Source organism: Sander vitreus, chromosome 10 (assembly GCF_031162955.1).
Source record: "Sander vitreus isolate 19-12246 chromosome 10, sanVit1, whole genome shotgun sequence".
Lineage (NCBI taxonomy): Eukaryota > Metazoa > Chordata > Actinopteri > Perciformes > Percidae > Sander > Sander vitreus.
The window spans coordinates 15,163,486-15,189,122 of record NC_135864.1 but is presented as its reverse complement, the minus strand read 5'-3'; the positions used below and the strand labels follow the sequence as shown (position 1 = coordinate 15,189,122).

General features: G+C 39.5%; 1 protein-coding gene across 2 annotated transcripts in view; it reads right to left on the bottom strand.

Annotated features, from left to right (window-relative positions):
- Window positions 1–1,718: 1,718 nt before the first annotated feature.
- macrod1 (mono-ADP ribosylhydrolase 1) overlaps window positions 1,719–25,637 on the bottom strand; it is a 112,221-nt gene continuing 88,302 nt past the window's right edge. Inside the window, exons 6-11 of one of the 2 annotated variants that reach the window (XM_078260475.1) lie at window positions 15,060–15,181; window positions 12,249–12,279; window positions 10,497–10,570; window positions 7,348–7,429; window positions 3,809–3,953; window positions 1,719–2,144 (exon numbers count right to left, since the gene is read on the bottom strand). In XM_078260475.1, coding sequence (XP_078116601.1) covers window positions 2,126–2,144; window positions 3,809–3,953; window positions 7,348–7,429; window positions 10,497–10,570; window positions 12,249–12,279; window positions 15,060–15,181 — 473 coding nt within the window. In that variant the 3' untranslated portion in view covers window positions 1,719–2,125. The remainder of the gene's footprint in view (window positions 2,145–3,808; window positions 3,954–7,347; window positions 7,430–10,496; window positions 10,571–12,248; window positions 12,280–15,059; window positions 15,182–25,637) is intronic. The other variant, XM_078260476.1, reaches the window with a different exon arrangement.

Below are 25,637 nucleotides of genomic sequence, written 5' to 3'. Positions count from 1 at the left end.
ATTCAATGGCCAATGGGCTCCATAGCGCCCCAAAACGCAAGGGTTGGGATAACGTTTATTTTTTTTTATCAAAGAACAAAAACCCTCTCCCACCCTCTGCGGTATTGAGGAAAACAAAAACAAACAAACAAAAACAGAAATCACATCTTGCCTAGTCACTCTCCTCTAATTCTTGTGATGCTGAGGTCATTAGGACTGATACTTGTGCTGCTGCGTTTTTCCACATGTCTATAGTTGATTTGGCTTTGTTAATCCTTGCTGTAGAGAGCTCAAGCATAACTATTTCTAAAAAATACGCCAACCATTACATACAAAGTGAGTGGGGGGGGGAAGCCAGCGCTGAGCTATCATTTTCTTGGTTGCAGTTGAGCTGGTTAGCCAAATTTTCTTCTGTCTCCCAAGCAGGTGTAATTTAGAGTCGTCATTAAGTAACAAAACAATCAGGTCAGTAGGAAGTCAACATCCTATCACATCAGATATTATTGATGTTGTTTTTATGCCAGAACTCATGCACCTGTTCACACTCCCAGAACATGTGTAGGAAAGTTCCAGTTTGTTCAGGTTGACAGAACGTGCAATAGGGAGTGGGAATGACTTTAGAGATGTATCTCTTCTGAGGAGTCCAATATGTCCTATGACATATGTTGAAGTGGATATACTGGTGATTTGGGTTCTTGAAGCAATGGGAAATGTTGTCCCAAACTGTCCCCCAATTAATTGCATTCCCCTCAGGGCTCAGCTCTTGCTCCCATTTACTTGCTATTGGGAGTTCTCCTATAGATACTTGCAACAGTTTAGCATAGATCTTGGACGCTAATCCTCTCACAGGAAAATCAACAAACCATTTAATGACTGGGTGCGCCTCAAGACTGTTTCCCCATGGTACGCCATAACATTTTAGGGCTGATCTTAAGCGCCGATACAAGAAGAAGGATGTCCTGGGGACCTCAAAACTAGCTCGGGATAAAGTTCTTTTGATGTTCACGGGAATTGGTATGTCGGCTCTATAGCGTCCCCCAATGAGTTCTAAAACTCCTACTATGGGGGTTTATTGGATTAATTTAAAATGTGGTTGCTATAATCCTCTGACTAACGTGCCGCTAAACTGCAAAGGAATAGTCGATCACTCGAGCGATGAAATTTGCAACACGTCATTTCCAGCACTACAGACTCCAAGGAAATAATGTCTAACTTGTGTGCACAGTTGGGCGCCTGGTTAGCTCACCTGGTAGAGCGGGCGCCCATATATAGAGGTTATATTAGTATTGGAAAAACACTAGACACTCTATAAATATCATATTGATATCAACCATATGACTGATGCTAATATACTGCATGAACTTTATATATTGCTGTGTAGTTTAATCTAACAAATCATGATATATTTGACGCAGATATGTTTTGTGTGTATAATCTTTAAAGTAACTAGTACCAATAGGGATCAAATTCAAATAATGCAGTAAAAAGTATACTATTTCCCTCTGAAATGTAGTGAAGTATAAAGTGATATAAAATAGAAATACTCAAGTAAACTTCAGTACAGTACTTGAACAAATCTACTTACTTTCCACCACTGCAAACAGATAAGCAAGTCCCTCTTTCTGTTTCCTTCACAGTTAGAAGCGAGAAAAAAAATAAGGAAATATTCAAAGTGTTCCCTCGTGACGCCCCAGCTCATTGATTCATATTGAGAAATAACCAATTCATACACACCAGGAGCCTGTGTGATTTGTTTTAATAAGCTTTTGTCATTATCTCACACATATGCGCACACACACACATACTGGAATACCAATATTCTAATAGCACAGGATACATAACTCTTAGCTTGATGCACCACTGAACACAGAAAACAAAGGCCAAGTTAGAGTGCAGCTTAAGGTCCATTTTTCACGAGACTTATCAGTATAATTTCACACCTTCATCACCTCTCTCAACCATTCATGGAAAAAAAGGAACGAATTAACATCTACAGAAGAGCCAGTGTGCACTTCAAAAAAGCAATCACCTATTTAGGAATTATCTTCCTGCTGAAGAAGGTTTTGATCTGTGACGAGGAATCTGGATGCTGAGCGTAGCGGTGTGTATCCACAGCAACCAAATCTGACAAATCCACTCTCAGAGTTTACTCTTGATTGTGGTCTCTGTGGGAGACAAAAAAATCAACTTGTAAAACAGGGGAAGAGAGCACTTTACCTTGGTCATGCAGCAGTTAATAGCGTTTTGGCTTCTGGAGCAACTGGTTGCTTCAGAGGGATCTGTTAGAGCGGATTAGTCACTCTCAGTCCAACATGGCTTAAGACACACTGAAAACATGCAAACACACGCACATACACATCAAACAGACAGCCAGTGTGGGTAGCGCCAGGTGTTGGAGACACATAAGGTTTATAGTGGAGACTTGGAGGCCTGCCTGCAGCAGCTCTATCACACAGACAGACAGTTCCGGTCCATCTACCAGCCAAGCACCGCTACTGCTCGCTCACTGCTGCTAGAAAATCTGCTGTACATCCATTAGAGGAGAAAGACACCAACAGCTAGTGCAGACTTTTTTTTTTTTTTTTTTTAAAGAGACACACACCTGCATTTTTTTAAAATAACCTCTTTAGTCAAATGACCCAGTGTAAAGATATGAAAGTGCTGATTTCATGCTTCAAGTGAAGAGTTGATGCAGTGTCACAGTTTGAAACTGTGGCGTGTTGAGTAGAATCTAAGAGTTTCCTCCTCATCACAGAAGTACAGGATAGAAACAGGCCATCTAACTCTGAAGCTGGATGAATTCATGGTTCAGTTCTTATATATAAAATAACTCAACTTTACAATTTGAACATGAAATCAAAGCTAATATTACACATAAGCCGTTAAAGCAGCATTCGGTCAGCTGGGGGGAAGAAGCTGTAAACCCAACAGTGATATGATATCAAAATTATTATAGCAAATATGTTAGCAAAGAGCAATCCCCCAAAATATTCAGGTTGGTAATTGCGTTTTCTTTCATGTTCTTTTCTGTGTTCTTTTATTAACATATTGCCAACATTGGTATGCATTGTATTTTATCCTCATGTTAGTCCTGTTACAAGTTTATTTTTGATTTAAATATAAGATAAGATAAATCATAAGATTGCTGTTGTCCTCTCTGCAGACGGCCTCTGAACGATGCGAAGGTCCTGAAAGATACATATACGCGTTTCATGTTCTTTATGTGTTCTTTTATGTCCATAAACATCTGGCAACCCCCTTCACTGCTCTAGTGAGTGTTACTGCCAGCAAGACAGTGTGTAATGTATTGACTCAAAATAAACTACTTTGCCCGAGTTCATGTTAATGAACATGTCATCCAGTGCAACATTGTAGCACATTGATGTGTTTTTAATAGTTTTTGGCTACACAGGAAATATTTGTAATAAGGATTAATTCATTGTCGGTTCTGGCATTTTCATAGGATTTATTGTCAATAAGAAAATTGAATGTCACTAGCCTTAACCTCTTTTTTTTTTAAAGATTCTTTTTATGGGCATTTTTGGCCTTTATTTTTGACAGGACAGCTGAAGACATGAAAGGGGAGAGAGAGGGGGAATGACATGCAGCAAAGGACGGCAGGTCTGAGTTGAACCCGGGGCTGCTGCGTCGAGGAATAAACCTCTACATATGGACGCCCGCTCTACCAACTGAGCTATCCGGGCGCCCACTAGCCTGATCCTATTTTCATATTCGTGTGAGGTTGCTGCTTCTGCTTGATCATTGTTACATTTTTATCCACAACATTTTCAAAAAACTTGTACTAGTAAAAAAACTAGTAAACACTTACATATTTAGGTTTTTATATACATTAGAGAGTATAAGGGCATCACAGTTTGAGATCCCATTATTTTTAGCATTTGATCTTCCCTGAGGGCCACATTGAAATGAGAGAGAAATCCTTCCCCGTATCGGCAACTTCTGATCGGATGTGTCTGCAAAAAAGATTTTAAAAATTAAGACTCTTAAGCCTATTTTTGACTTTAAAACTTATGTGGGAGATATGGCTGCAGAGTTGATTAGATTTTGCTCTTACATTTAATAGGCTGCGCCTCTTTTTTCTTCTACTCTTCTTTGACTCCTTGCCTGTCAGGTCACATGTGAAACACTTTAAATCCTCGGTTTATGGTATGTTTTCATTTTGTCTTGTGTATCTAAGGGTGCTTGTTTTTTATGCCTGCTGCTTTTTTGGCAAACACGTCCTAAAACATACTGACTTGTGAAGGTATGCATACTATATATATATATATATATATATATAGAGCCTTGAACTGCCACTAAGACCAAGAATCCTCCTTTCATTTAAAATTGAACACAACACTCTTGCATAGTTTCAATGTCTGCCAAGATTCTGTTGAACGTTTGTTTGTTGTGTTTAATCTTTGGTGTTTCCCTTTTCTTATTTCAGTTCATGTATAGCTACTATTTTTTGTCACAGTACTCTGGAAAGAGAAAGTATTAAAATAAATTAAGCCTGATTATTCTAATTGCTTTGTGAGGTCTAAAAGCACTGACAGAGGCAGGTTGTTCATTCAGGTCCACTGTTTACATCGCCAACTTCTAAAGGTGAGAGGTGAAAATTTGCAACTTTCTGATTCTTTTGTTGGTCTTGAGTTTGGCTTTGGCAGCAACTGTGTGCCAAGAAAAGCAAAACGTTTTATAAAAGCACAAAGCACGAGATATTTGAGACCTCTCTCTCAAAATGTTTTGGAGGCGAGAGGTGAGTTTGATTTATAGCAGTGGTAAAGCAAGACATTAGAGGTTAAGGCTGCAGTTGTAATACCAATGCTTTATTTGAATAATTGAGTGAATGACTGATCATGTTTAGGAGCCCAGACTGCTTGGCATTATAAAACTATCAATCATGGGTGTAATCAAAACAAATGAGTGAAGTCATCATGTCACAGCTCGAGCCAACATAAAATGTACGTATTTACTAAACTTTATTCAACCATACAGATCAATCTGCAATGATGGCACAGGACTTTTGATTAGTCCATTTTAAAAAGCTGGTGAGACAGGACTTGCAGATCGAAGGAGGAACCTTGGAGGCTTAAAACATGATTGTTATGTTTTTGTTTAAACCAAACCCTTTACACCTTCAGAGGAAAAAGATTTGAATATATTCTTCCTTGGCAACAGTTTGTAAACGAGCGAGCTTGAGGCCAGCAGTGCCCAATGCAAAAAGCCATTTTCATGTAATTGAGGTGCAACAATTGGCAATTTATTCCCAAAATATGAAGTGCTGGTTGGAGGAAATGTCAGGGTTTCCTCTCTAAATGCAGCCCTTACTTTTTCACACAGGGGTTTAGACTGGCCATCTACAAACAGATTCCTTTTGAAAGAGTAAATAACATGTTGACACACACACCATGCAGGTTACCTGAACAATAAGCTGCTGTCATTGGTCAGCTAAAGAGGTGGACACAGAAATGAGGGCAAAACACAGATGATTGGCTAAGAACACACATTCTAATTTGCGAGTGAGATCAGAACAACAGCTGGGCACAGTAACCAGGTGTCCATCCAAATGTAGTGCAAATTTGAACCAAATTTTCAGAAAATCGGCAGAAGAAAATGCTAGTTTGTGTGTGCATTCACTATTACTACTATTATGCGAGTAGGTGGTGGCCTGTCTCCCCGCTTCTGCTCTGTGTTGCCGTTGTCAAAATCCCCTCACTTTGGGAAACAACAACAAACTTTAAGCTAGCAAGCTATACGCTGAACATTTTTAAGAAAATTTGGGTACTGCAACAAGGCAGGCCTGTTTGGTTCGTTCAGGGAATGATTGTAAAGGTTTACAAAGAATATGTTTACGGCATTTACTATCTAACTGGGACAATTTGGGGGCGAATGGTGGGAATTGCTACGGACAAAGTATGAACGGCCATCCACTGGTTAGAGAAAATTTAACCATGTATCCAGCTGATTTAAATAGCTCACGTTACTGTATTGTGTGAACCGTTACCTTCATTTAATATTGTATGTGGCTTCTTCTTGCAAAATGCTCCACCAAAACAAGTTCATTCCCAAGACCATTTTGCAGCGCAGCCTTTGCTGCATCCAGAGCTTAGCGCCGCCCAAGATGATTGTGATTGGTTTGAAGAAATGCAAAAAACCCTGAGCGTTTTTTTTTCTCCTATCCTAGTATGTGTGGTGTGGCCAGACCTTACTCCACAGCGCTGTGGAGATAGGTCTGCGAGACTAGGTGTCTTTATACCACTGCAGAAGAAGAAGAGGTGAAACGAGATGACGTAATTAAAAGAGCGCCACACAGATCTGATCTTTTTGTCTGCCGTCAATTTTCATGTTCGGTGGAAGATTAAGTCACATGCTTCATGGATGTCATGATTCAGTCTGTTTCCATTGCACTCTTTCACATTTTGCTTTTATCGATAAACCCAATTTTCCACCTCAGCCAAGCAGCAAAACCTTTTTGCAATTTTTTGAGCTTTTATAGAATTTTAAGTGTTTCCACACAGGTTATCTTATGCGCAAATTGAAAATGTGCATAAAAACAGGTTAAATTAATAAGATACCATGTGTTGATTAGTGAGCTTTAAAGGTGCTGGTAGACATATTTTTTAACTTTGGACAGAGTCAGGCTAGCTGTTTCCCTCTCTTCCAGTCTTTATGCTAAGCTACAGCACAGTAGACATGTGACAGTTACCGATCTTCTAAACTATCTGTCAGAAAGAAAGCTAATAAGCATACTTACTAAAACGTTTAACAAACTTAACTCCTTTAAGTTTTTTTATCGTGCCAAGCCTTAAATAATCTCATAATGAATAGGTTTTAAGTCTTAATTTTTCCCTCAAGCTGGTTATGTCGATTGTATTTAGTGCTATAATTGCATCTCATAAAAGACGTGAATGGTTATTCCAATAAAGTAACTACATTGGCAAAAGGAAAGTAAAAATGTCTTTAGTTGTGCAATAAACTTAAAAAAAAAAAGAAAAAAAAAAAGGTGTACATCTCATCTTGATTATTCTGCTATGCTGCTTACTGAAATTATTCTGGACCATAACTTCCATGACGTATTTGTAACCCTATACCATATATTAACATTTAACACAGTGTCTTAACTCGAAACAAATGGCAATTGTGTTCAAATAGATGTAATTGATTAAATAAATAAATAAATTCACAAGTGAAATAACAAGGCAGTTTCTCAGTTTGTCAGCTATGGAAAAGGCCATGCCAATAAACACAATATATACATTAGATAGACTGTATGTCATATGTGCATCTCTGAATGTGCTTGTGTGTGCTTGTGTGTGTGTGTGTGTGTGTGTGTGTGTGTGTGTGTGTGTGTGTAAGACAACTCACCGGCAGGGAAGTACAGTGGGAGGGTCTGCAGATATAGCTCCTTATCCGTCGGTAAGAACACACAGAAGATGACTCTGTCCAGCTGACACACACACACACACACACACACACACACACACACACACACACACACACACAAAATGACCTTTATTACAAGCATATGCAATAACCGTGAATTCATAAACAGCAGGGGGGAAACAATGTAACAGTATTTGACATTGTGCGAAGGCGATATCAGGAGACTGTAGCTAATGCATCAGTCCATTACTCTCCTATTAGCTTCCTATTGTGGCCATGCCACAACATAGTGCTTATGACACTGTGAGCTGGGACAGAGTGCTGCAAATATACTGTGTGTGTGTGTGTGTGTGTGTGTGTGGGGGGGGGGAGCAGGGTGGGGGGTGTGAAAAAGAGAGAGGGAGAGAGAGTACAAGCTCCTTTGTCTATAAGTACTTCTATTGTAAAAGTGTTTGTGTGTATGGATGGATGTGTGTATATGGGAGGGATAAGTAACTTTGTGTTTTTGCGCATGTTCCTGAGTGTTACACTGTGGCATTCGGCCCTCAGTTTCTCTCATTACTGTGTGAAACACTATTCAACTCAATTCAAAATCACCACTGTGCACACGCACACGCACACACACACAAAGATAATAGCTTTCAAATAATATTAAGACACTGGTCGAGTGAGTGCACTCGACCAATAAACAATCTTTATGCTCTGTGCTCTTGTGTTCTTTGGATCACTGCAGTCTATAATATTTACATTATATTCTGTATAGCTGGACACACAGTACAGTAAACAGCACTATATGTAGCCTGATGATTAAAGTTACTGTAGCTGCAGTAAAGAAATGATTCCAGGGATATAATCTCCACTGTGACCTCTTATTTCTCACCCTCCGACAAACATTATTACCTCCCTAATGTCTCTACAAAGGTTTGGATTTTTCCGTTTTGGGGTTAGGCAGAGCAATTTATAGCCCAGCTGTTCACTTTCTGCTTGGTTTTGGAGTTTAACTGTCATTGCTTTCAAAGGCAGCTATTTCAGCAGCCTGCAGCCCGTGTTTTTCAGCCCAATGCTTGTCGCACAATTACAATCCTATCCTAGCCAGGATTTGAATGGAGGCTAAAAGGGAAGATATTGAAATGTGTGGTAAGTAACTACATCCCTTGGGCTAAGGTTTGAAATCCCTAACCTCCACATTGCGATGCCTCCACTTGCATCATTTTTCAGCCTCCCTCATTCAAATTAAAGCAAATGCTTGTGAGGAGAGATGCAAAAAAACTTTATTTGAAGGGGTGTACATAAAACTAACATCACACTGTCATTATTATGACATATGACCGAGCTAAAGGCAGCTAACTATAGTTAGCAACAAGTCCAAAGCTCAATAAATGACCTTGGTACTGCATTTACTGTTGTCAAACTGATCTTATAACTTTTAAGACATCTTAATGGCAAGTCCAAATGGGTCCACTTTACTTGAGGTTATGGATATTATTCATGACAACGTCATATAAGCATTTGATGATGAAATCAAACTTCATGACAGGTTCAAATTGTTTCACTTTACTTGAGGTCAAGGAAAAATATTCATTACACAATTATAATGCTCTCATGACAGCCAATGTAAAAAACAACATCTTAATGACAGTTTAATGTAATGTTAACACATAAAGCTAAATAGTTTATTAAAGTTTGATAATTGGGTCAAGTTGTCATGACAAAGACATCTCGGACAATGCTAACTTTGCATTAAAAGTGTCATCATTTCCCGAGTGACACTTAATGACAACAGTCATGAACACTCAAAATGACTCCATCATGTTCATGACAGATGTCATGTCATGTCATAATAATCAGTGTCATGTCAGTCTTATGAACCCCTTCAAATAAAGTGTTACCCAAAACGGCCTCCAGAAAATTTTAGCAGTGGGGAGCTAATTTTGATACTAGACCGTTTTCTCAAATGTCATATATCAGTTTTGTCGAAACTTTCAGTTAGTATTTAATAGGTGAAATATAACAACTATGAAACTTATGAGCTGCCTTGGGTTTTACTTTCTTGATTTACGAATAAATGATTCATGTTATTTGTTATTACACTTGATGCAGAGTGTTGGTGCATTGCCCCGTGTCTTGAGTCCATTTTGTCTTACTGTGTGTGTAATTTTCAATTTAATTTTCTACAACTACAACTCTCCAAGCCAGAGTAAACCCCACAAAACAGTGTAAAAACATGCAAAATGGAGCGGGTTCAATTACAGAATAAACCTCCTCTGGTGAGCATTCTTACTTTATATGTATGCAAATAAACTCCGTCTCACCATCTGATTCGTTCACACTAAAACTTTTTTCCCAGTGGACATATTTCTGTGCAGAATTTAAATAAGAGCCTTGTTGATTTGGCTTTCTGGTCTTGTGTTTAGCCGTTTAAGTCTTGTAGACGGTTGTCTTCCATGGTGAGACGTGTAATGTTTAATGTTCGTTTGTTGAGCTTGGCTGACGGCATCAGTCGACTGGTATTGCTACAGAGACTCTGGAGACTCCAGTGCTAACAATAACATCGTCAACACCCTCTCTGGGAGGTGATACAGCACGGTGGTTAGAGACAGAAAGAACGACTGAACAGGGGAGGAGACCTTAAGAGTAAATGAGGAGAGTTTAGAGCATGTTAACGACTGATTGGAAAGTTTCCTCTTTGTTCCAATCTCCCATCAGCCCCCCCCCCCGCCTCTCCCCCTCCATCCCTCCTCCCCTCCAGTCATCTATTCCATCATTTTGTCTTTTCTTCGCTCGCTGTTTCTCCGGAGAGAAAGTGTGTGTGTGTGTGTGTGTGTGTGTGTGTGTGCGTGCGTGCGTGCGTGCGTGCGTGCGTGTGTTTGTGTTCGTCGGGTTTAGTCCCGCAAGGAGCCAATTAAAACGCAGACTTGGCCATGAGCATGAGAGCCAGAGCTTGGGAGTGTGTGTTTAGATGTATGTTTGTGTGTGAGTGTCACTGTGAGTGTGCGTGTGTATGTTTTTTCTCAATTCATTCTTCTCCTCGCTCCCACCAGAAAACAAACACAACAGCTGCGAAAGAAATAATACCTTGAGGAAATGGTAGGGAAAAATTGCCAATCATGCAGACACAAACACATACGCACCTTGTCATGATGCTCATCCAGATACTCCCTCACAGTTGCCAACGCCTCGTGCACAGCCTGCTCAGGTGGATATCCTACATAAACAAAAATATACACACTGAATTTGCAAGAACAGGTGCATTGACGGATCTGTGTTCCGTGTTTGTGTTAGGTCGTTGTCTGCGCTGTTCTTCTTTTCCACTATCCTAACACTCTTTATGTTCTGTGTTTTTTCACTTCCTCTCACCCCGACTCGCCTATTCTGATGAGGTGCAGACATAACACACTTGTTGGTTACGAGGAGACAGATGAAGAAAGACTACAGTGCTTCTTCAATATTCATTCAGCGACAGACCTTTCAGTGCTGGAAAATTATCCCCACTACTGGAAACGCAACACAAAAGCAGTACAAATTCATCAAATGGCCAAACTGCTTAGCCACAAACAAACAAATACTGCAAGAGATGTTATCTCTCAAACCGGGCCCATTATGTAACAACTCTACTGCTTGATGAAAAAAAAAAAAAAGCAGTTTGCCTTTCCATTACGAATATTAAAGGCAATAGTCTTAAAAATGAATAAACGTGGTCCACCTACAAAGATGCCTTCACTTGCAGACTAGGCTAGACATTCATATACTTCTAATTCAAACAGCAAATGTGTTTTGAGTGAAACGTAATGCCATCCAGATTAACTTTAATCAACCTAAGACATCGACAAACATATGAGGAAGACACGGATAACACGCTGAGTCAATCAGAACTATGGCCTTTTCCTCTCTCTAGCAACAAGGGTGAAGTGTCGACAACTGGCCCTCACACTCAAAGCCACTCCGGGGAGTATTCAGGCACTATCCTTAACTCCCTCTCCTGCCAGTGTGAAGGGGGATTACAGTCAATCTGACACAATCTCCAGCCTAATCTATCTTAATCTGCTGGTCTTAATCCAAGGCCCTAATCTGAGAACCACCTCTGGGCTGCAAGAGATAATGTGACAAGTAGCACCGGGTGGCTCAGCAGGACTCTGGTTAAACAGAAAAACTGATACTGGAAACAAGCATGTGATGGAAAACACAGCCAATATGTACAGTGTATTAGAGGTGTTGAAATTAATCAAATAGTCGATGCATCGAATCGTGGACGTGGACGATGCTGCATCGATAATCAACCTGGCCATAATCGATTATTTCTGTTTACAATTTAATGTAGGCCTAACAACATTTCTGTTTACATATTCTGTTATGTTTTGCACATTCAGGAAGTGCCATGTGCTCAGTGCTGTAGTTTTATGTATCCAATGTATTTAGTATTAGAGCACTGCAGAATGTTTTGTTTTTTAAGCTTGAAAAGCTATGAATTAAATATCCTATATGGCTTTAATGGAAAAATGTATTTGACGCATCGAGATGCATCGAGATATCAAATCGAAGACATGATAATCGTAATCGAATTGGGAGATCAGTGAAGATTCACACCTCTACAGTGTATAAACACGGGCACAACGATAGGCCTGCATTGTTGTTGTTGGATTAAAAAAATAATAATTTCACACTCAAAGAAACAATCATCAGTTTGAGTATAAAACCCCAAGCAAAACATAAACTTGAAGTTAAACTATGGAAATGATGAGACACACACACACACACACACACACACACACACACACACACACACACACACACACACACACACACACACACACACACACACACACGAAAATGTCATGCATTTGTTCTGGTTTGAGAAGGTGACACACATCAACTCAGACACTGACCGTAGATTCCAGTGGAGATGCAGGGGAAAGCCTGCAGAGTAAAGATGACAAAGTGGTTACAGTCTGTTGCTGATCACATAACAGAGACAACACACACACACACACACACACACACACACACACACACACACACACCAGAAAAAGACGCAAATCTCTCTCTGCTGGATCTCGATGAAATCTTTCTCCTGATTGCTTTTTACAGCAGCTTTTCTTCTCTGTCTGAGTTTCACTTCTATTTAAAGCCCAGTCCATCACCCTTTTTTTTATGGAGGCCTGGTGTGATAGGGCTTTCTTCCTCATTCAGTAATTAACCCGTCATTATTATAAGTATTATAAAGCATCATAGTTATTATATTTATAAAGTTATCATCTCAGTCCTGGTTGATTTGGTAACACCGGTGGTTTATTTTGGTAACAGCATGTGTTTAACAGCACAGGTCACAGAGTTCAAAATGACACCTGTAGAATAAAACTGCCAAACTATTCGAGGGCTGAAAATAATAATTCTGTCAAATAAGAACAGTTAATAAATGGCCTTTTTTCATCATTCTGTGAGCGACCAACTGACCGACTGACAATGTATTGGAGAGATGCTGGTTAAAAAAAATGTCTGTAAGAGCCTCTTACCTGCAGCTCTTCCACAATAAAAGCCACCCATGTGTTGGCAGTTGAGTGCTTTTAAAGGATTTATTTTCTTCCCAAGTAACGATTCTCTTAAGTAGCAGACTTTGACCCACAAAGTCTCCGGTTCTCCTGTTTTGTATTTCTCTTTGTTTGTTTTTCATCCTGTTGGGGACCTTTCATTGCATCTGCCTCATTTTCTGTCACCCTGTCATGCCATTATAATAAAAAAATATGATTTTAAAAATAGTCTTCACATGTTTTTATGTACACTGAAAGCACTGTTGGACGCTTTAAATTGTTCCTTGTTTGCATGCTGGCCACAAAGAGATCTTTTCTTAAAGCAATTTTCATTTCCAATGTTACAGTCTTTTTAGTACCAAATTCCCTCTTTTTGTTACTATCCCTTGAATGCATCTCAGCAAGGGAACACAGTCTAGAGACACAAAGAGGTAATTTGGTACTAAAAGTCTAACTTTGGAAGATCCATTTGATTTTAACTCAGGTAGATGCAGCTTTGTGACCAGTGTAGACAGCAAAAACAACTACAAAGACCTATAACTTTTTAAATGTACATACGTATGAGCCTAATGGCAGTATTGTTTTAAGACAGATTTGAATTCATGTGAACCTATCCTCTAGAATGAAGCTGAACCACTAAATGTTCTGTTTGCATCAGCAGTAACTTATAACACACCTCTGATATGGCTGCAGGAGAGCAAAACGTGAACATGGAGCCTTCTATCAATCAGATAAAAATACAAACAGCAACATTTAAGTACGTACATCGATCTCTGTAAATCCCTTGTGAGTAAGTATGTCATTTTAAACCAGCTCAAGAAAGGCAGACTATGCCAATAACAATGCAAATGGCTAAATGGTGAGATAATTACTGAATGTAAATACATTGAATCCCTATTGCTTAAATTTGTTTTAAAGTTTAGATTTTTTTAATCAATTTATTGAGATCAGTATCAGGCAGGTTCTGGCACAATACTGGTTCTGAGTTCATAATAGCAACCAGTAAACTTCAATGTAAATGAAATCCGGCAGCTTTTCAAGCTGCTGTCAAATACTGCGGTACGAGCAGATGCCAGGATGCTCTCTGTGTCTCCAGATCTCCTAGTTTGACCAGATTGCGGAATTGGCAACTCAGGGTGAGAACAGACATGACTCACAGGTTCCTCAAGGCAAAAGGTAAAAAAGTCAAGGGAAGGGAACTAATAACAAAAAGCGCTTAATGTGAAAAAAAAAACAACTCTGTTGCCAAGTCGAAGTAAAGTTGTACTGAGCGGAAGGAGGTCCGAGTCAATAAAGCCTTGTGAGGCAAATTTGTGAATTTGGGTTACGTATACAGTACCGATACAAATTTATTTGACTTTATATCACAGTAACAATCAAACCAAGACTTTGTGATAATATACACACGGACACAAAAGCAAATGTTGAGCATGTAATAGAAAATAAATGAAAAAATCATTTAATAAATGCTGTGATTGTTAAAAATACAAACTGTTTGAAACTGATAAAATCTAAGTCTATTTTAAATTCTACAATTCTACAAATGCACAGCATTTATTTTTCTTTTACCGTACCTCTGACTTTATTTTCATGTTGCTTTGGTGTTTTTCTTTGACTTTAACACCTCGTTCTGTTGTGAAACCTCCCGCCTGGTGTGCTTCATAAAACCTTTTTACAACTCAACAATCCTACCTGCTGCTGTATGTTTTACACAGTCCTTTCTTTTCCTTCTTTCCTCTTCTATGTCCTTTCTGTCTTTTATGCTTTCTTCACTTTTTTGTGTCTTCGGTGGTTCTCTTCCTTCAACCTCTCAGATTTTTTTTAAAGATAATTTTTTCGGGGCATTTTAGGCCTTTATTTGCACAGGACAGCTAAAGACATGAGAGGGGAGGGAGAGGGGGGGAATGACATGCAGCAAAGGGCCGCAGGTCGGTGTCGAACCCGGGCCCGCTGCATCGAGGAGTAAACCTCTATATATGGGCGCGCGCTCTACCAACTGAACTATCTAGGCGCCCCAACCTCTCTGTTTTAATCTAATCTCTCAGGTTTCTGCACACCTCTCTCCACCACAACAACATACAACTCAGTAGCTCTTCATCCTTCCTCTCTCCCTTCCCGTTACTTCCTAGCAATTCAGCTACCATCATCCCCCCTCCCCCCCGTACTCACCACAGAGCGTGCAGCGTTTTCGGTGGCTATTTGCAGGCTGTTCTTGTAGCACGACCTCAAGGCATTCTTCTCCTCCTCTCCCACTCCTCCTTGTGCAATCGGCCCCACAGTGTGGATCACATCTAGAGACAGCGAGAGATGAGAAGATGAAACACTTCTTACCGCAGAGTGACAGATATGAAGATAGAAGTAAAATAGAAGTTAAATATCTCCTGAGTTTAATCTCCCCAGTAAAATTCCCCATTTATTCAGTGTTTATTATGACAGCCATGTTATAGTCTCACTTTTATCAAAATTAATAAGAATTATGAATCAGAAACATTCAGCCCTTTAGTGTTTACATAAAAAGTCCATGTACATCTTTAGTCCTGAACTGTTTCTCAAACGTCTATCTCATTAACTAACGCTAAAACTGCTCAACTTTGTTGATGTGAATTACAAATATATCAGTTCATTTAATTGTGAAACTGGTGTATTGGCTGGAACAGGTGACTTTTGGTTTGTTAGAAAATAATGACGTGTTTATGTCATGTCAGAGTTTTCGTAATTTTGAATTTAAGACTTGTAAATGGCCTTCGCGTCAACGTCCATGTTGTAATTAGGACTGGGAAAGTTTGATCATCTGAAAGCTCCAATATATCCAACTCAGCACTTTTTAATACAGAAGTGCCTGAAAACGTCAGCAAAAGTCCACTGTTCTTTTTATTAAACCCAATTTTAGTGTATATGGTGTCAAATTGTTAAGGCACACCATTTTTTTACTCTAATGTCACCAATTCTGCTGTCACACAACTGTCCTGAGTTGTCCTGTATACTGTATATTAAAAATTCTTTATTAAGAATGACCCTTTGAGATGTATCATCTTGTTGTCAAGGGGGCCCTCGACGACAACAATACAAGCACAATTAGACAAATCATTTAACAAAAAAACTAAGTTAACAACAAGATAATTAACAAAACCAAATGTGACAAAGAACTATAAATATCACACAATAAGACATAAAAAAAATCAGGGGATCATCCTCTAAGCAGAGCACCAACGCATCATTCATTCGTAGATTAGCAACGTATTAATGTCAGTGATAGCATTAAGTATTAAACGTGATAACAAATAATTATAGCGGTGTCATTATCAGTACAACTGATGATCCTATAATACGAAGACAGGGTATTTTTGAACGAGTGAAAAGATTATATGGAGGGAATACTTACAGGTATATTATTCCAACCAGAGGGAGCTTTAAACACAAAAGCTTAGCTATTGATTAAGAACAGAAAAAAGCTGTATAGTGTCTCAACTGACAATTAGAGGAGAAAGGTACCATACACGGTTTTAAATAGAGAGGTTCATTACAATGTACACATTTAAAAAATAAACTGCAGCCAATGTCGTTTTGGCATGTTTGGAGAGGACAAATCAAGAGTTTCATACATTGTACAATGAGGAGTTGTGAAATGATGTATTGACATGTATTATCTTGACCTGTGTAGGCCTGTGACACAGTCAGTCTAACTGATGCAATCAGCTGTAACACCTGGTATTTAGCTGTTGTTTCAAACTGCTCCTGATTGAGTACAGTCAACACCAAAGCACTTTTCCTCTTCGGTCCCCCTACAGGTTGGAAGCGGAATTGTCCATTACCGCTGTCGTATGTCTCATTCGAACTACAGATCCGCTACCCGATCTGGCAAACTTGCATAGTGCGGTTATAGCTGAAAGGGGCCGCAAAGCGAATGCAGAAGTGCCGTTCAACCTGTTATGAGTTGATGAACCACTGAAACAATTTTGGAAACATTATTTTAAGGTACAAAATAATCTTTGGTTGCTTTAAATATCATGGGATCTTCCAGCTACAGGTGAGTCAAACCTGTTCCCCTCAGGCCAGGAAAATAGAACGCACACATGGGAACAAACAGGAACCCTCAAGCCAGGCCGTTATTGTGAGCATGTTAGGGGGAAGGTAGGGCATGTTTTTTACAATTCACTCAGCAATGTTTTGCCTCATAACTGAATTACGTTTTTACTTCATTAGTCATTTTCATTTGAACTGTAACCAGGATACAGATGACATGCCCTCAGCTCTCAGTAAATTGCTTCCCGTCTTATCTCCCATATACAGTAAAGTAATAGCATTTAATGTTAGATTTTGACAGCACACCTGGGAAGCCATAAAGGCACTGCTGTCACTCGTTTAGATGCTGCATACAAGTAATGTTTAAATATCGACTGGGCAGGAAACCCTAAGACACCTGTAAAAGAATGTTGTGGCCGTTTGTCATTAATTATGAAGTCAATAGTTTGAAATCTGCTGGTTTGTTGGGTGTTGCTACCTGCAAGGTACCTGACCAAACAGTATTATGAGCTGCCACTGTTGCCAAGAGCTGATGACCTCCAATATGGCTGCCAGAGGATGTACAGTATCATGTCTGTCTACCAGCTGATTTTAAATGATTCTCACATAAATGATGATTCATTTTACTTAGACTGTTTATGGAACTACACACTTTAATCAAATTAAAAAGTGTGCAGGCAAGGTTACAGTAACAATGTCTTTCACCTTTTATTTTTCATGTTTTTCTGTCATTTAGCAGCTGGAACGCTTCATACTGTGTGTGCTTTCTTTGTCAAGTTAATGACTTGTTTTTTCTTCCCAGGTCTTAAAAATATTTCAATTGGACTGATAATTAAATAAATGGTAAATTAATTGAAGTATATTAAAATTGAAGGCAGAGGAGAGAGAGAGAGAGAGAGAGAGAGAGAGAGAGAGAGAGATAGGAAACAGAGAACCTCACAAACAGAAGCTGAGTGAGAACAGGGAGTAGATGAGGTTTAACCAGCTTTATGCGCCGATGATACAACACCTTCTGATGAGGCTCAGCGTGTTGCTCTCAGTGTGAATTCCAACGCTGTGATAATACTTAGCCGGACCTCTACACACACACGGAAAACAATCCATTTCAACAATACATTTAATTTAGTTTCTTACGAGGAACCAATGGAGTGAAATTATCTTAGTTTTCTCCTTTTTAAAGATCAATCTTGATGCTTCAGTCTGGAATCAAGGGCCAGTTTTGTGACACTACTGGACTGAACTGCAGTGTTGCTAGATTTGACTGCCACCAAACAGCCCATGAGAGCCTCAAACCTGCCCAGTCGCCTCCAATTAGGAGAGGTTTTTTTTGTCCATCAATAAACACGTAACCTCACTAAGTGTCACATACGCATGTAGCTTTTTTTCACTGTAGTATTCAATTCTAATTTAAATTGAGAAGAACTATAATGTCTTTTGGATAATGTAACATTAAACTGATGATATGAACAGAGGTATGAACCATTTATAATTTAAATAAGAAAAAAAGTCCAGTTTAGAAGTATAGTTCCCATAATGCTTTGGGGGATGTAAACAGGAAGTACATGGATTCAGTGAGTTATGTTTGTTTACATTTTGGCAATTTGGCATGATTAAAAATCTGCCGAAAAAGCTTTTAGCCATTTCTGTTTGTAATACTGATTAAAAAGGGTAACATGCAGGAAACTACTTGTGAGTTTGAAGATATGGTCCCTGATTTACAGTGCCCATTTTTTCCACATTTACACACTGTTATATAAATATTTTCAATACTTTTGGTGGGTTAGTACAAGAACAGTTATTTTTATGTATTTGCAGATTTTCAACAGACTTAAAGCAGGGGTAGACATTTTTTTGTGTGTGGTTTTGGGAAAAAATTCCATAATAACCTCAACAAAAATAAGCATATTGTAATTCAAGTGGTCTGTAAAAAACAAGACTTCTGCTTCTCCTCTTGGCTCTGTTTTCTGGGGGACACTTTGGCCAATCACATGTCATCTCAGAGAGAGAGCGTTCCTATTGGCTGTTCTTAAATGCAAATGCGCGTGCACGTCCCTTCAGAAGGTTGAAAGCCTGACTCAATGGCAGAAAATCATGCAGAAAAAGTTCCACCATTGGCAACAACTGCCTACACTGCAAAGCAACCCAAAAAAAGGAACAACGCCATCGGGATCACAATCAAGATGATTGAAATTAATGACTAGCACTTATACAGGTAACTGTATGAAGTGCGTGCATATGCCTGTGCTCGACTGGCGAGATGGGTTTAGGATTAAGAGGGCAGAGCTGTGGGCGGGGGGGGGGGGGGGGGGAATGAAGTACTTGTTTTGTTTTCAGAGAAAATGCTAAAAAAAATATGCCCTTAGAAATTCTCTATTTTTCTCAGCATTAACATTAAAATGAACAGACCTTTTCAACAATTAAAGCTGCAATAACTGACTTGTTTTGGCCATTAGTGGGAAGTGCAACAAGTTGCAAACACAAAACTTACATAATATTACCTTATAAAGCTGATATATCAAACATGTTAGAAAACACTATTTACACAGCCATGTGAGTCCAATATCTTTTAGCTCTGTTTTTGGTCTTTATCAACTCTTGAGGGAAAATATCTGGCTCTTTAGTTGCTAAATGCTCCACTACATCCATCATCAAGTAACAGTGAGTTTTTATAGCTTTTTTAGCTGAACACAACTGCGTTTGAAAGTGGCGCTGATGCAGTTAGAGTGAACATAATCAGTAAAGGCTGTAAAGCCAAAACAATGAGCTGAAAGACAATACAAAACGCTGCATATACTGTAGCTGAAGGGAACGGAAGAGCCGGCTGATAATTCTCTGTGGGTTTGTCACACAGTATTTGCATTTATTTCTTCTGCTCTTCTGAGTAAAGCAGCACTTTCAGCAGAAAATACTCCTTCTGCAATCATTACACAGGAGACGAGGAGCTTTACACCAATGGCAACTTATCAAAAACTATATGCTGTGATGCCTCGCTGTCCCCCTAAGACCAGAAATGTGCGGATGAAAGTGTGCAAAAAAAGACTGGTGCTGCTTACAGTGCAGTCCACAGATGTGAATTGAAAAAAACTTGTCTGTGTGACATGACAGTCCTTCAAACTGCTCTGATTAAAAAGAGTGTGGTCCCTGAGAAATCACTTAGTCTGAGTGCACAAACCCACACAGAAAGAATAGTAAGTGCTGAAATCAAAGTCTGTTTATACATTAACATGGCTATTGAGACACTAATATTCTCCTATAGCATATATTATCAAAGGTTTATGCAATATCACTTCCTTCATATTGCATGAAAGTGGAGGTGGTATTCATGATATGATTTGAGATGTTTCCCTGGATTTTCTTAATGAATTGTCCATATTGTTTAAGATATAATAATGCAACATTAGGCTCTGTGTAAGAACAAGTGTGAGTGTTTTGTGTGTGAGTGACGGATCATGACTACAGCTTCTCAGCAGTAATGATCCTCTTAGAGCTGACATGGGGCTAATTCAGACAAACATCTGTAATCTTTAATGGTAGGATCACACTCGATGACCCTAATGACTCCGTCCCTCCCGCCCGACACACAGACACAAATCACACACACCAACACATCAGGCCATTGAAATACCTTATTGTATTTTGTACAATACTGAAGCTGCTAAGACATCGTTAGAAAACCTTACATAATACTGTCACATCAGGACAAAATAACTGGTTTAAAACTGCACATTTAGTAGCTTCAAAGAACTGGCTATAGGATGAATCACTATTGTGATTCACCACTTGGGTAAGCAGCAACAATTGTATTTATAGTGTATGAGAAAGCTGCAGATGTGTCTTCAAATAGCAGCAGAGACAGATTAGAATATGGGAATTTGCAGATAAAACACTCACAGACACGAGCTGAATTACCGTGGTCAAACATGCAGTCACGCATGAAGGAACACAGAAAAGGGACAGTGCAAACGCAAAAGGAGTACAGTGTAATCATAATATAACAGTGTTTGTCTGTGTAATTGTTTGCATTGTCACATGTGTGTTTACTCTCCACTCTGAGTCTGAACTACTCCAGCAGTCAAGTAACCCAGAGTGAGCACATGCTCTCAAGGAGTAGTTCAGCCATGCCAATGCAGCGACGCACCACTCAGCGGTGGCCAGGTTCACAACTCGTTCATGTATGTGTGTGTGTGTGTGCAGTACTGTGTGTGTTTTGGTGCTGGTGCGGTTCAACAGTGGGTCTTGGTGGTCATTCATCTGCATTTCATCTGTTAAATGTCACTGCTACACTGTTTCGAATTCACACACACACACACACACACACACATTTTCTAATCTATGATTGGTAATTGTTCCTCGTTGCTAACCCAATTATATGTTTTTCTGCCCTCTTTTTTTGTTTACCAGTGCCGTTTCCTGCCCTCTCCATCATCTTTTCTCCCCTCCATCTCTTCCCTCTTTTCCCCCCCATCCATCCTTCCTTTCACTCAATCTGTTTCACTCTCAACGTCCTTTGTCGTCACTCTTCTCCCTGCCTCCCTCCTTCACCATTACCTCATCCAGTCATCCCACCTCTCCTCTCGCCTCATTACCCTCTCCTCCATCCCTCCATCACCTATCCTTTCCTTTCTTCTTCTATTCTATTTTACCTCATCCTCCCATCATCCCTTCCTTTCCTCCTCTCCTTTCTCTTTTTCAAACCCCATTTGTTCCGCCCTCTCCTAACTTGTCTCCCTCATCCCTCCATTATTTCCTGCATCCTTGTCTCTCCCTTCCTCCTTCCCCTCCTCTATTAGATATTCCTCTCACCCCCTCTCCCCTACTTCTCCTCTCTCTCCCTCTCTCTCCGTCACCTGAGGTAGACAGTTCTGTCAGGAGCCGGCCTTATTTACCGCCTCTCTTTGCTCCTGTTTACATTATCGATCGGCAGGGTTGCTTTAGTTCCACCATACATCAACACCACCCCTTCCTCCTCCTCCTCCTCCTAGGAGACGGGGGGAGAGCTCGATGGGGAGATGGAAAGCTAGCGGAGCATGTTAAGATGTGTGAGGGATTAATGTGTGAAGGAGAGAGTGTGTTGGACAGTGTGTTATGGAGTGTGTGTGAAGACCAGTGTTAAAGGGAGAAAGTGGATGTGGGTCTTCTGAAAGTGTGTGTGTGTATGTGGGTGTGTGTGCGCGCGTGTGTGTGTGCGTTTGTTTGTTTAACTATATTCGTGGGGTCCAAAAACCGGGAGTATACTTGTGGGGTCCCGACAGCTTTGTGGGACCAAAATGCTGGACCCCACAAATTTAAAGGGCTGTTTGAGGGTTAAGACTTGGTTGTAGGATTAGGGTTAGAATTAGGTTATGGTTAGGGTGAGGGTAAGGGTTAAGGTTAGGCATTTAGTTGTGATGGTTAAGGTTAGGGTAAGGGGCTAGGGAATGCATTATGTCAATGATGGGTTCCCACAAAGATAGTGCCACAAACCTGTGTGTGGCAGTAAAAATATGTGTGTGTATTTAAAATGCTGAAAACGTACACAATTGCAATTGTAATTCGGTGAGGTTTTTGTTTGGTTTTGATAACAGATTAAGAGATTTTGAATCCTCTTTTAAGTGAATTTTAAATGCACAGCAGTGTAGTGGACACTACAAGGCCAAAAGTATGTGGACACTCAAACATTATACCCACATGGGATTGCTTAATAATTAACAACAATTTCTGTATGGACCTGGCTTTGTGCAAAGAGTTAAAAAAGAACTCCACCAATTTTAAACTTTAAAGTCTGTTTACAGGTATTGTGGAGTGCTACTGCATACGTTAAAAAAAAGTTGTATAAAGCCTTTTCTGGTTTCAGAGGAAGCTGCACGAAATAGAAGATAAATTGCCTCAAGTTACTTTAAGAGTCCACTTCTCATCTCTGCTTGAGGCTACATTAGCCGCATGAGGCTGCAGGGAAAGATTTTCAATCCAGCATTTCACCACTTTGTGGAGAGAATAACATACATCATAAGGACAATAAAAAACAAAAAAGTAAAGGGCAAAATACCATCATAACCAAGTTGTATCTATTATTAAAAGGGATACTTTGCCGATTTTAAACTCGCTCTGCGTTATCTTTCATCTGCACACACTGCCATGACACAGATCTTGATTTAAATCAGCAAAGTATCCCGTATGGTGGTGGACCCACATAAATAGACCAATCAAATTGCCCTCACATCATCACATCAGTACTGTGGCCTTTTCCTGGTGTTTTTCAGTGTTTTGGTTAATGAGGGAGAAATCTAACAGACCAGATCCTTCATGCTGATTTTGCACATAACAGGCACAGTTTTCTTTTCCAACAAGCAGTTTTATGCTGTCTACCTAACAGCATATATCACTGTGGTAGTTGCATACAAAAATAAGCATGTAATGGCCACATTGTATCATCCTGCTAGAAGTTAAATATTTACAAATTTTCATTACATGAATGTGTGCATGTGTTGAGTGTGTAGCAAGTCAGTTTATGATATGTAAAGAAGACATTTAAAACTGCCTGCAGATGAACATTAGTGTGTGAATTAATATGAATTAATGTCTGTCATTACTCTGTGGTCGTGCATTTCAGTGACGTATTGTGTCTTTGAAAAAGTGGATCTTCCACACAGAGGAGGGAATCATGACCTATTGTTAAACAGATGTGAGGCCTTTTAATTTTTACCCTGCAGACCGTATTTCCGAATGGTCTGAACAACAATCTTTCATCAGATCGCAATAAGATATTCTGTGCAATGATTTGATTGTAGCCTTGCCTCCTTTAATCTAACTGTGCAGTTTTCTTACTGGGTGTCCAATTCTTCCTCCTGTCCTTCCCTCCTCTTCTCCTGCTTACACACTTGTTTTAAACAACTGCTTTTTTAAATCTCCAAGCAGCAGCTTTGTATGTTATATTGATTTCTGACTTTTCATCCAATGAAGGAATCACTTTGTACAGCTCAGTGAGTTACACTATTTACATTGCACTGTTTATGTATCCTATTATGTGTATGATGGTTATACTGTATGCTTCCAGTGTCTCTTTACCTTTGTCTCCTTCAACAATGTCTCAGATACAATTTCTTTTCTTTTTTTTTTATTTGTCTCTGTTTTTTAAAATTTACTTAAAGTCTTAAAAGTTTAGTAACTATGGAGGCAGATATTTGTTATATTTGTTATATATTATATCTCTGGATTACTATCACTCATGCATTATTTAATTAATTAATTAAAAGTATTCTAATGTTGCACCTGGTTGACGCGGGGCTCACAAACATATTAATAAACTTATCTTCTATTTATTTTTTTCAATAATCTCAATCTGTAAAGTAGTTAGTAACCAAAGCTGTTAAACAAATGCAAAAAGTAAAATATTTGAATAGTGTGTTAGAACTCAAAATACAAAGTAATGGTAATACCTAAGTAAATTACTAACACAGGCTTGTATATGAGTGTTGATTTGTGATGATTCTAATAGGAGATATTTGGTGTAATTAAACTGGTCCGTGTGGATCCACCTGTCCTATTTCTCTGAAGCCAACCTGATTAAAATATTTGCGTAAAAATGTAGTAAACGTATGTGTGAAAAAAACGATTTGAAGTAAATTAAAGGCTGTGCATGAGCTTCTTTCCTTCTTTGAAAAGTTACTCTGACTAGTTCCATCAAAGTTCTTCCCACAGTCTTTTTCTCTCGTATGTCAGTTATCCTATCTGGCAACCCCTCAAAGTGCTAATGTCCTCTGCGGTTTAATCCTGTTTTCCACCTGAGAATACTGTCATTTTTATCAGATAGATTAGAATAAGATACTAAGAAGTATCAACGTGTAAAAACACAGTCTGACCTAATTATAACACAAGAGCTTGTTGCTAACAGATGCCATTAAAACACTTTTTGAAAACATTCTGCGACACTTGTTTTATTAAGGCCCCATGACTGAACAATCTTCTTCACAGAAAAACAATAATAAACAGGCTGAGTAACATAATTAAAGGAAACAAAGTGAAGGTAAGAAACAACAGACGGGTAAGACAAGGAAGGGAAACAGTAACACAGGGAGGAGAGAAGCAAAGTAAATTTGTACTTGAGTGCCGTTCAAACTATATTCATCACACATCTGATTTGCTATGCACACTTACCCTGTGTGTGTGTGTGTGTGTGTGTGTGTGTGCGTGTGTGTGTGCGTGTGTGTGCGTTCTCTTTCATAAGTGGGCGTCACACTGGCGTGAGCCATTTAGAGAACTTGACTGAGTGCCATCCGGTGACACCCGCCCAGGCTTTTCTTTCTATCTGCCGTTCCAGCTTTTTTCCTGCCAGTTGTCATTACCCCTCTTTTTGGCTCTGTCCCGCCCCCACCCACCCCTTTATGGCCTCTCACCATTCTTACCTGGGAGGCCACGAGTCACTGCTCCTGCTTTTCATACTCAACGGCCATCCATCCATCCGTCCATCCTTTCCCTTCCCCTTCCCCTTACTCTCTCTCTCTTCTTATACCTCCATCTGTCCCTCGCCTTTCTTTATCTGCCTTTAAAGCAGGAGGCAGAAAAAAGGCGAGCTGGTCCTTTGTGTGCTTGGCCTCAGTTTGTGCTCAGCCAAGCGGCCACAGCTCTTAAATCCAGGCCCGGGTCTTTGGCACAAAGGGAGGGCTCAGGTCTTGTAAAGGCTCTCCCTATCTCTTTCCACCTTTCTCTGAAAAAGACAGAGGGGCAGTTATTCTAAAAATGGGGACA